This window comes from Ixodes scapularis, unplaced genomic scaffold (assembly GCF_016920785.2).
Source record: "Ixodes scapularis isolate PalLabHiFi unplaced genomic scaffold, ASM1692078v2 PGA_scaffold10__122_contigs__length_95168666, whole genome shotgun sequence".
NCBI lineage: Eukaryota > Metazoa > Arthropoda > Arachnida > Ixodida > Ixodidae > Ixodes > Ixodes scapularis.
Window position 1 is genome coordinate 39,419,934 of NW_024609836.1, and position 12,623 is coordinate 39,432,556.

Below are 12,623 nucleotides of genomic sequence, written 5' to 3' on the forward strand. Positions count from 1 at the left end.
GGCGCGCACCGTTCGGTTGTTGGTTTTCCGGGAAGCACCGGCAACTTTCTGGTGCTTTTTCCGCCGGAACTCCAAACGGTTGGGCGAGCAGGCGCCAAACTGTATCCGGTGTCATCACTTCCAAAATGGGAGAGAAGGTCAGTGAGAAAAAAAAATCCGGACTTCGCAGGGACCGAAAAAACGTCCAAATAATGAAGCAGTCCAAAAAATCAGCAGGTTAAAAAACTTGCCTTTATTATTTCCAAGTGGGCTTAAAAAAGCCGTAAATAGTGCCTTGCTTCAGATTACGCCTGTGTGCCTTGTTTTAGGTTATGCCTCCATTTGGGTTCGGCAGCTTTGTGTTAGCTTGAGAATCGCTGCCTTCTTTTCTAGTGTTATGGTCGAATACTTCCTGTGCTTCTTAACTACACATCGTGGCGGCAGAAGAACAGATGGGGCCATGACATCCAAGCCAGCGTTTTCCGAACGAGATGAGAGGTGCGAATCGAGGAGCGCAGAATGGCGACTGGCGACGCAAAAGTGGGGCGGAGGCACGAAGGGATGGAAGGAAACAAAGCAAAATTATAATAATAATAATGATGATGACATGCAGCTAAATGGAAGAAAAGGGCTAGCATAGCGTCACCTAGCGGAAAGGGGAGGAAGTGGTTAAATGGGCTAACGTCTCAGCTCAGAGCGTGGAGCGAAAGCTTGCGCTAGGAACCTTCTGGGTTCGATCCCCACTGCCCCCACCCCATTTGATCTGGATGAGTTTCGTACCGGCACGGGTTCGTGTAATCACTACTGCGTGATGCATGTTAAAAACCCCATGTTTGCGGTTTTACTGCACTGGCAAAATTTCTCATCTAGAGTTAAGAGACCGATCACCCGTTGAGGCGACCACCATCAAGGATGTATAAACATACAAAGCAAGCCAATTTCTTTTTTCACCTAGCGGAAGGACTCGGTAGTACTCAAGTTGCGCTGCCAAACTAAGCCAGTTCATTTGCAGCCAACATGGAATTCAAAATGGCAACTTCTCGGTAGTGTTTCCCGCTGATCGCTCACAACGATTTTGTCCGAATAATCAAACTTTCGGACTTCAAGCTGTCCGAAATACTGGTCGTGAATATGCTCTGTTTCTATGGGGTAAGTCACGGTTCCTCCTTTAGGTCTGATATATCTAACAAGTCTGAATTGTTTGAGTCCGCAAAAACGGTCGGCGACTGTATTGCAATACTAAATAGCATACTGGAATGGGTAAAAGCTAGTTATTCCAAAAATATTACTTGGGGTAAATCAAAATATTGCCGGAGTATCCCCTAACCCCGTAAGTGCCAAGTTCCTTTTTCCAAAAGTAACCTAAAAGTGCCATATCTTTTTTTTTATTTTTAAATTGTTATTCCTCTATACTCCGCGACAACTTTTCTTGGCAATGCAGTGGAAGGTACAGGCCCGCGTCCCCTCTCCTATTTTGAGTGTATGCCGGCTCTCCTTCCCCATTTCTGGGGAGAGGAGGAGAGCCTGCATACACTCAAAATAGGAGAGGGGACGCGGGCCTGTACCTTCCACTGCATTGCCAAGAAAAGTTGTCGCGGAGTATAGTATTACACATAAAATTTGAAAAGTTGATTACGCAAAAATCAGCGGAGGCGTAAAAAATATTTGCCAACTAAAACGAGTGCTGCCATCTATGATCAGCGCCGCAAAACTACTCGGACGAGCCTAGCTCGTCCGTGGAATTAAGGGCTACCGAAAAAACCACTGGACGAGCTGAGCTCGTCCACGGCATTTTTAGCCAGGAAGTAGCCGACGAGCTCAGCTTGTCCAAGGCACTTACGGGGTTAAAGGGGCCCTGCAATCATATTTAAGTGTCTACCTTTTTTGCGGTTTCCCCGTCTCTTGGGGTTCGGGCAAGCCAGCGGGCACGGAGAGAGTAACTAAATATCAGTGCGTCATATTTTAACTGGACGACACGGAAACGTCCTCCACCTACGGGGGCAACCCGCGGTACCGAAAGCACGCGAAATGTGATGTCTTAAGGCCCGTTCACATATATGGGACCGAGTAAGACCGAGAGAGACCAGACCGGTTTTTAAGCCTCTTGCAATGTCTTAGGACCGGATGCGCTGCAGCAGAGCTGGTCCTAAGACATCGCAAGAGGCTTAAAAACTGGTCTGGTCTCTCTCGGTCTTACTCGGTCGCAAGAGTGTGAACGGGCCTTTAAAGGGCAACTCCGCTCAATTCCAAAAAATTTAGGCTTACATGTGATTCCATTTCACAAAGCACTACTAAACAGCTCTACGTCTTCGGATTCGCGAAATGTGGAATAATATTTGTGTAATCTTAATTTAAACATCAGCTGATACCGAAACCGAAACTTCGGTTGTGTCAGGCAACATTGGTCTCGAGTTGTCAGAGTCATGGCCACATCACGTCGAACCACGTGGTCTTGTGACGTTCATGGAGGCGCGGTACAGGACACGCGACGCGGGATGGCCCGGGGGAGAGGGGAAAGGGGAGAAGACGAAAGAGGAGAGGGGGAGCGGAGAAACAGACCGATAAGCGCGCAGGGCAGCGCAAACTAGCGCATCCGCGTTGCGGTGATCACGTGGACGATGTTGAGTCAACAGCCGGAGGAGAAACTCATGACGTCATCGTTCAATTTTGCTCTGAGAAGTAAAAACAAACAAAACGGGAGAATGACATAGTCATGCCTCTGATGTAGTGGTTCAACGTTGGCCGCTCCAACTCCGTCGCATTGACTGCGCTGACGATTGCGCCTCACGTCGCACGCTAGAGTTGGCAGATTTCGGCGACTTGGCTCATTTGAAAGTTTGCTGGCCAGTGTATTAAATATACAGACAGAATTAGATCGTAATATTTGACATGGAGTCTTCCTATATGATACTGAAGAGGGCTGCATAGTTTTCTAAATATCAAAAATGAAGCGGAGTTGCCCTTTAAGTCCTGGCCTTACTACTGGTCAGAGCCGCTAAAAGCTTTTTTTTAGGCGAAATACAAAATATAAGTGTCGTGAACCGTTTCAATTATTTATTAAAGTAGTTTTTGTTCAGTATTTTAGACCAGAAAAGAAACAAATGCAGTTTATAAAGTACGGAAACACGAAATAACTCGTCGACATACCCGCCACCAAGCGGCGGAAAAAACGGCGCATACTAGAAAGGAATAGTGGGATAAGGCACCCGCGAGTGTAGAAAGGTCCCGGATGTACGCGGCGGCGCTGTGGTCGTATACCGGCTCAAGGATCCCACTGGTTCCGAGCGTTCCGAAGGCCTTTGGCGCGGGTTCGGCTGGCGATTTGGCGATTTGACCATTTGGCGGTATGGCAGTGCGAAGTGGCTCCCGTTCTGAACTGATCTTTACCCCGTGTTTGCGGTCGTTTGTGGCCAATGAAGTGTTATGCCGAATTAGTCTTTAATCGCGCAGCAAATGCAATGCGAGCCGCCGTGGCCACTCACTTCATACAGCCTATCCAACACATGCTCAAGTGGCGCCCTCCCGAGCCGTCGACACGGGGTGCGGCAGCCGTGAGTGCTCGATGAGCTCAGTGCCTCTCCTCTAGCTCACAGCCACTCAAGCCGAGACCAAGGAGGTCGTGAAGGAGGTTATTTTTTGCTTGTTCTTGTAATTTTAATTTGCCTGTAACTTTTAAAATAATGCGAAATTCGAGAAAAGAAAAGTTTCATTAAGGTACTACGTTCAGTGCACTCAGGTTAGGTGCAAATTAAAAACCAGTCAAAAAGTTGTTGCACGGCCCCTTTAAGAATGAAACATTGTCTGCAAATCGTAAAGATGCTATAAAAAAGTATTTGCATAATACGATAAATTTCTAGCGACACTTTTTCGCAGGAGGAGAAATAACTTTTTGTTATCTATTTTTTGCTACAGAAGAATCGAAATGAGAGGAGACGGCTAGGCCTACTCCTCAAGCTAACTGTGATGGTGGGCAATGTCAGAAGAACCATGCACAGAAAAATGGCTCAAATTTATGCCGTTCTGGGCTGCCGGGAGTTCTTCAAATGTGTATTAGACTAACTTCGCGATCATGACTGGCATTTATTATTTTTATTAATAAAAAATGAAGTTTCAGGGATCATAAAACGCCATAAAACTCAAAATCTCATTCTTTTACTTTTTTTACTTTCATCTTTCCAAAATATTTTCCTATTACAATGAAATTTAGCATTCATATGTTTTAGGATATATAGAATACAACTGTTAAGGTTTGCTTAGAATGTATATTTTTATATTTATAAAATCTTCATGAAACTTTAGCTATATCAAAACTAACACCAGATGAAAAATGAGCGAAAAATTCAATCGGCCGTTGTAAATAATAATAAAAAAGTATTATTTCCCCTTGGTGCATGTCCCCTAAGTGGGAAGTGGTACTGCCAAGTTTTTGATATGAGGGTTTCCTTTCCTTGATGAATGAGGGCCACCGGTGTTCAGGAACAGTTGATAAGAGAGGGAAGAAACTTTTTCGTGCACTTTTGTCAGTTTCGTTTCTGACTGAAGAAAGGCTAGTTTACATCTGAAAAATTAAAATTTCCAAATCAATACGACTGCCCTACTATGAGTTCTTTTAAGCTTGCCAAGTGTTTGGGAACAAAGATATTGTAGCTCTTAGAGGCTTCAAGCAAACCGTGAATATTACTTGGGTAAATTGGGACCTGAGGCAAACCAGGCATCTGTCTTGACGGATGTAAAAAAAAGTAATTTTTTCATAGCAATCTGGATTGGAGGTTTTCTTCTGAGTGTCGATCACAATACATCAGTGTGAGGGGGACACATTGCATACACACTTTAAGTTAGCCGTGAACTGACAACCGAACAAGGCCGTCATTTTGTCTTATTTAGGCACGACACGTCGGTGAAGTGAGCGGGAAGTTGTAGCGGTTTATCAGGCTCATTCTTTAATGCTGATGCGGCATTAATTTTATGGGAATACTTTTTAGTTGCTGGTTTTGAAGGGAAAGTTTGAGTAATGACCCTAGATACTGCTTCAATCGCCTACTAATAGAGCTTGTCGAGCCGCATTTCAACCCTTTCCTTACCACGTCAATAGTCCAACAATCATGCTTGATTACCGATTCGCGTTCGGCGCTAAAATTCATATTTGAGACGTGGGAACAGGTTGCGCCATCTCGTGGATGGCTGGAAAACTATGTTTTTGGTATCGATTTATTTTTAGGCTTTCTCTCAAGGTAGTGAGCTATCGGAAACAAATATTTGCACTGTGCCAGTGTCGCGTACTATTACAAAGACGACTACTACCACTACAAAGATGCATCATCTCCGAGGCTCGCAACATAGAGAGAGGCTCGTCGGCGAGCGTCGTTCTAGCTTTCCGTGTTGCCCCGAGGCGGGGCACTCTTTTGATGCACGCTGCAACACATAAAAACCTTACAAGGGGAGAAGCTACATGCAGGGCTACGACGAGGCAAGTGCAAAATAAGCCTGTTCTGCGGGATCACTGCCTGCAACCGCACCTCCGGATGGCACTGGTGCCACGAAAGCTAACTCGTTGACAGACGGAAGAAAGGCAGTATTGGATAGAGTGCTCCAACTTACAGAAGTGATAGTGGTGGGTAGGGGGGGCAGACTTTGTGATCTTTACTCCGTTCCGCCTTACGTCCAGCTGCATATGATGCCACAAGTTGTCGGAGCCAATCCAAAGCCGTACGAGGCTCCTGTGACATTGAAAAGAAAGTGCCTTGATTGGCTGCAAAAAAGTGTACCCACATGCTACGTTTACAGAGCTGGAGTGGCTGGGATGGCTCGTAGCGTCCGCTGCGGTCGGACGTAAGGTGGAACGGAATAAGGTAAAGTACGGTCATTGATGGGCTAGTTGGTGGATGTATAGGTGCAACCAAAAAAATACAAATGGGACAAGGACAAGAGGGTAGACAGTAGTGATGGACCGAATCTACCGAACTTTAGATTTGGCAAAGTTTGGACATGTCAAACTCTGCGCACGTGTGAGGACGCAACGAGGCCATGGATTACAAATGGACGCCGTGCACTTGCCATCCTGTGGTGTAATACTACCAGTGGTTACGGTGAGGTGCGGATTAGGCAACATGGTAACTGTGTATTTGCCAGCCTTTCTGAGTGTAGTTCTCTTCAGTATTTTCTGCCTTAGGAACAGAAGATACACCAGGAATTTACACAGTCCACTGCCCAAGTGACAAACGATGCGGTACATTCTGTATAACGTGATTTTCATTTGATGTTTCCAGTGATACAACGAGGTAGTTAAAACTTTGACTTACAAGTACTTTAAACCACACCTCTCAAGTATAGCAATCCTGTTTTTGGCTAACAAGTAGTTTGTGCTAAAAAAAATAATATTACTTTTTAATTGGTGTTTTTTCACAGTTTCCATCTATCCGCATAAATCTACAACATAGAACCATCATGCACGACATTGCACATCCGACATTCCCAACTCTTCCCATCTTCCCTAACGTTTGCATGTGTCATAACATCAGAAGAAGTTAAAAACGAGACGTTGCGAATATGGGATGCACACTTTCATGCAAAGCTGGCATCAAGTGACTCAAATTGAAAAACATGCATATTTACGAAAATACTGTTACTTCTTCTTGTGAAGGCTCAGCAGCTGTTGCATTCATTTGTGTTGCGCACAAAACGGTGACATGCAGAGAAAGTAAGAACACAGTGTTAGCTCCTTTATATTAACGATGTACACACTTGAAGGCTTGCAATGATGAGGCCTCAAAATCAAAACGCGTATCGTTACCGCTCCCACTACTACCCAATCTCGTTGCCACACCACTTCTGTAAAAAGTCACTGTAAAATTGCCAGTAAATGCACAAAAATGACACCGATACAATTATCTTGTAGAATATTACCTTATTTAGTAAAAGCGAAAAATGCAGTCTGAGTTGTGACCTTGAGAAATGCAAGTGTGACGTTTTGCATTGCTAAATGTTACAACTCAGACTGCGGTTTTTGGTCTAAACACGTTTCAGCATCGTCATTCGCTGAGCTGCCTCCGTAAGTTGCGGTGATTGGCTCTGTGAGTGTTGTGCGGGAAGGTAGACACACGGGCTTTTTTTAGAGTGTTGGATTCGCTGTTCAGTTTGAAGGTGGGGGACAAAAAATAAAGATTAATTTTTTTGTATCTTTTAAGTGACCAATATTCAGGATACAAAGGTGCGTTCGATGTCAGGTAACCTATTCTTCTGTTGTAACTGTAGGTGTCTTTGTGCGTGGAAGTTAGTGATGGCTGTAGTCGCCCTTAGATTTCTGGGTGTATATAAAGATTTGTGGAAGCAACAAAAGTAGCTGAGTTTCAAACGTCCCTCTTTCTGTGTCTTTTCCTTTGACTAAAAGTTTTGCTTTTCATAGAGCAGTCTCGGGCAGTAAAAGAAAGAATCAGTGTCCACTAGCCCTCCTGCACCCGAGTGTTACAAAGCGAGGACCACACAAAATAAACCCTAAGATAAGCATCCAAAAAGTTTCCGAGGTCCTGCTCTTCGAAACAACGAAAAAAAGGAATGCTATTCCTTTTTCCGTTTTAGTAAAAATGTAACGAGCTCCCGTTCAAGTTCCACCGATTAAAAATGGAATTGCGGCGTTCCTTTGTTCCTCCTAAAAGGAACGCGTTCCAGGAATGCCGTTCCTTGGAACGCCGTTCCGTACAGCACTGACCTCATAACGAATGCTATCGCAATTCATCGACAACCAACAATAATAGTTTCTGCAGCCAATCTGTTTCTGAAGAAGGTAAACTTGGCTAAGATTGGTTTCTGTGGTTGTACCCCAGACGGTGCTGCAATAACTTAGAAGTAAAAAAATAATGCATCATAAATAATTACTGTAAGCGACTTATTTTTTGCGGGCTCAATATTTCCCGATTTTGGGGCAAAGCTCCAGTTCTCGAATAATTTGCGGGTTCTAAGCTTCGCGATGGGGTAGGATCTCAATATAGATTCTAATCTGTTTACATTTTTCCGGAATTGTTTGCGGGACCTATTTTTCGCGTATTGTAGGCGATTCGAGAAATTCGCGAAAATTAGGTCCTCGCGAAAATTAAGTCGTTTACAGTATTTTAAAAGCAATTGGAAGAGTTGAGACATTCGTTCCAGGAAACCGTAGCCCTAAACACGCTTTGTGTAGGAGTGATTGACTGTGCGTCGACAGCTCGGAGTGCAGGGAGCGAAAGCTTGCGCTGTAGAACCTCCTGGGTTCATCCCCGTCCCTGCCCGTCTCAATCTGGATGAGCATTGTATATTGGCATTCAGTCATGTACCGCTACTGCAGTGCAGTACCACTCCTACCGAGGCAGGAGTAGTACTGCACTGGCTAAATTTCTCATCCAAAGCATAAGCCAGTGAGTGTTGCTGCACCTCAAAGGTTTAGCGTCTATATTTTTTTTGGTGCCAATGTTTATTTTGTTTGGCATTGTTGGATGGCAAGGATTTAAATAGTTTGTTGCCGGGCGATGCTTCACCCCAATTCGTTGGAGTGTATTGCGTTCTGTGGCTGACCCGTTGATGGTGATGATGGTGCTGATGATTTTTTCTTTTCCCGTACAGAAAATCAGGCACAAGTCCAGCAACTATGACTACGCGTTTAAAGACGCACGTCGACCGGACAACCGGAACCTAAATCGCTACAGGGATGTCAACCCATGTAAGTTGGGGGGCCATGTGGGAGGAAATATGACCTGTATCCTACATATGGATGTGAAGTTTGTTGAGACGTCTTGCATATGCTTATTTTGATCGAGCTCGATTCCGGCTTCACACCTACCATATTTCCTGGCTCCTGGTGTATAGACTACTCCACTTGGCTGAGAAGTTTGAAGAAAATGGAGCCGTGATGTTTGTGCAGTCCCGGCGCTACAGTCCACCAGAGCTGGCCAAATGATGAGAGTGGCCAGTCTATCGTGTGCTATTGGGATTGGGCGCGTGCCCTTTCCCTCCTTTGCCCTGCCGAATCCATAGAAATGCCCGTATGTATGTAGGCGGCGCTACAGCCGAACTAAGTGGTGCCTTTAGTGGAATGGTCTGTAAATCTGTATTAGGAAATTACACTTTAAAAAAAAAGGAAAGTTTTTGCTTGGATAGCTTGTACACAGTGCATAATCTGCACCTCGTGCCTATTTGTACATAAAAAAAAAAATTCATACACAGCACACCTTGACAAATGTTTGCTTTATACCTCACAAAGATGTTTGTACTAGACATAAATCAACATTAGCATACTCTGTGACTTACAAACTTCAACACGTCTCCTGACAATGAGCAGTTGCAAGAAAAAAAAAAAATCCTGGTATAGCTTGCACCTGTAGATAGCCTGCAACGTGTAAAATTTCAACTTTGAGACGTGCATAGTCTGCGGACTATGGTCAGGAAAATAGGTTAATTGAGAATCCGGTGCCTTAACCCGTTTGTCTTCAGCTAATACTTTTATTTCTTCCAGGTGCTAGAGCAGGCTATACATGCAGTAAGTACTGAAGAAGTACCTTAAAAATAGTGTTGACCGTGAAAAACATAGTACAGATTTATGGATATACTTTTCATGCAAAACGTATTGGGTTTTTTTTTTCTTGGAAAACTCGAAATAAGCCAGAATAGAACTCGATTGCTTTCCCCTTTCCTACGGTGACAGGTGAAGCTAAATGCCCCTTCCTGCAATCTGCGAAAAACATTGTGTTTGAAATTGTTCAGCCTTCATTAAAACATACCACTGCATATTTGTCAGAATGCTTCTTTTGTTTGTGAGCAATAAGGGCAGAGACAGAAGGAGCAACCTTCTGATATGAATGAAGTTTCAAAAGTTTTTTTTAATAACATGATGTTAATGCAAAGGTGCAGGCGAGCTGGAGATTCGTGTTGTCCTGTCCATCTATTTCCCCACTCTCCAGGGTTAAAAAATCTAATTGTAATCACAGTTACGAAGTATATTGTTAAAGTTTCTGAAAACCCAGGTCTTGGCTTTTCTCTCTGCCTGTTTGACTGATATCATTGCACTTGCTTTGAATGTCTTATTACTCTGTTTTTAAATAATTTATAATCTTAAGCGCAGGAAAATAAATTTTTCAATAGACGTCAGTAATATGTATGGAAATACGACGGTGGTATTGCAAATCAAGTACCTTCTTCTGAAGCACTTTGTGGGTTTAGAAGAAAGTTCGCTGGTGCTCCCGTTTAAGAGCTGTTCTGCCTTTCTTAAATTCCAGGGTTGCCTATCTTGCTGTTAGATTTTAATAAACTTTGCTAAAATTTAACGAGTCTTCGAATTACTGCTTGGTGCCGAATATCATTTAGGTGTATCAAAAAACAGGGAAGAGCAGAAAGCCTTTGAAGTTACACGTGCCTCTCAGGGAAGTTGCAGGGTTTTGAGCCTAGCAGACGACACAGATGATGAAGCAACCTGCATCACATCATCTGCTACAGCTGGTTCCTTAGACCTTTCTGGAAAATCTTAGGAGACCTCGCAGTGAGGGAAATTGTGGGGCTGTCCCGATGTACTCTCATGCTGATTCAAACGCTTCAAATATCCTGGAAGCAAACAATTCATTTTCTTATCATTAGGAGCTCAGAACGCAGAAAAAATAAAGCAAACACAAAAAGGGGTCGTCACATACTGTAAAACTCTTAAAGTTTGCGAGCCCCTAATTTGCGCAAATTTCACGACTGATAAAATTTGCTAACTTCAGTGGACGCGAATATTTTTATATTGTCTGTTGAGGCGAATTTTGGCCTTTGGATTCGCAAAATTGAGTGGTCACAAATATGACCGTTCTGCCCAATTCGCAAACGAAGGGTTTTGCAGTATACTCTCTTGATTTTCTTTTGCCTTCCCTGCATTCTCAAATCACAAAATGTTCGACCAACGTCAACTTCGTCTTCGATTCCTGGATAATCTCATGTGCCAGTATATCGGAACGTTGCAATGCATCATACAGACAATGGGGCCGCCACATATTTCTGGAAAGGTCTATTCAGGATGTTCCCAGCAATCTTTTCGGCAGCTGTGGAGGGCGCTGCACGTTTTGCAAAAGATCTATCGAGCGGCCGATGAAATCTCTCGAGTGCGGCGACAGCCTCTAATTCGGAAGAAGCTTTCGGCGAAACCCTATTGGGCAGACAACTGAACGTCGGGTCCGGTGCTGCCCTGGGAGTGAAAATGGGGGCCTTGTGCGTTTCAGACGACCACAGCCGGGTGGTCCTGCGGAGGGGTGACAAGGACTACATCAACGCCAGCCTGGTGGAGGTGAAGGCGGCCAAGCGCAGCTACATCCTCACCCAGGTGGGGACTTCCTTCCATGCTGCCCTCTGGATGAGTGGGAGGGGGGGCACCCTGCCCAGAACCAGCTCTATTGTGACAAATGACAGGTGACAAGGCAGGAATTACTGGGGAAATGAAAGGCTTCATGCAGCACACTCGTGCCAAAACAAAAGTATGGTAATGAGCGTCGCGAGTGTCAGTGTCATTGAGACAGAATGATTGCATGTTGACGTCAGACTGACCCGATGAAGAGCGCTGTGTCTGTTTTTGTACTTGCTCTACGGTCTGTTGCAGGTTAAGAATGCAGGTCAGGCTCCTTCTGCAAAGCCCTCCACTCTTTTTCCACTTTAGTGGAGCGAACGCTGGAGAGGAGGCGGAGGGATTAGCCTCCTTTCCAGTGTTTGCTTTATTGGATCGCAACTGTAGTCCGTTGCAACCTAAGAATGAAGGGTAAGGGTAAGACGGGCCGGGGAGGAGGAAGCAGACAAAACGCTAAAGAGAGAAGGAGATTTCCCCCTCTCCAGCGTTCCGTCTGCTTCCTCCTCCCCGACCCGTCTTACCCTCGCCCTTCGTTCTTAGGTTGCAACGGACTATAGAGTGGAAGGCCACTATGCTTGAGAACTGCAGGACATACGTCAAGGGACGTTAAAGTTGCTGAGGTTTCCCCAGTTCTTTCTACATCTGCAGTGTGGTGACGAGGGAAACGGTGTCCCACACCAAATGCAGGAATTCCTTTTCTGTACTGCTTTGTAATGGACAGAAAGGGAAAACTGACGTCAATGCCAGCAATTTGTCGCGTGACCACAGTGATCTGAAGGGTGCCATCTGCCGCAGGGTCCCCTCCAGTCAACGACCAGCCACTTCTGGCTTATGGTCTGGGAGCAGAAGACCAAGGCCATCCTCATGCTGAACCGCATCATTGAGAAGAACACGGTGAGCATGGGTGCACAATGGTTTTGCCCCGTTTTCTCGGGGTGTCCAGACTATGGTTGCCGACAGAGTGAGAAGGGCAGGGCGTGTCTTTCGAACCCTCAGCCTCCAGTACACGCTCGATGCCTCCCATTGTGCTTTTGCTGCGTGTGCGCACTCGAGGCGCAAGAGACGTTGAAGGGTTGTTTGAGGTAGGAAGCTCGCGCTGAAGGCGGGACATCTGAAGCCCCTCCCTGCCATTTTAATCCTGTCAATGACTGGTCTGACCCACTGTTCCCCAGCAGGGAAATCCTGGGAATTAGGCCGGAAAAGTCGGGCAATTGTCATAAAATTTTGTCAAAGCGTAGCAAGAAAGATTGCAAAAAAACGGCTTAGCAGCAATAGCGAGTGCACATTATTACTTCTGTACAGCTTAGTGTCT

At 45.0% G+C, this 12,623-nt stretch overlaps 1 protein-coding gene across 2 annotated transcripts in view; it reads left to right on the top strand.

Annotated features, from left to right (window-relative positions):
• LOC8039346 (tyrosine-protein phosphatase non-receptor type 2) overlaps positions 1-12,623 on the top strand; it is a 72,897-nt gene that overhangs the window by 12,694 nt on the left and 47,580 nt on the right. For both annotated transcript variants that reach the window (XM_029981831.4, XM_029981835.4), the window contains exons 2-4: positions 8,572-8,668; positions 11,193-11,293; positions 12,107-12,205. In XM_029981831.4, the coding sequence (XP_029837691.2) occupies positions 8,572-8,668; positions 11,193-11,293; positions 12,107-12,205 (297 nt within the window). The remainder of the gene's footprint in view (positions 1-8,571; positions 8,669-11,192; positions 11,294-12,106; positions 12,206-12,623) is intronic.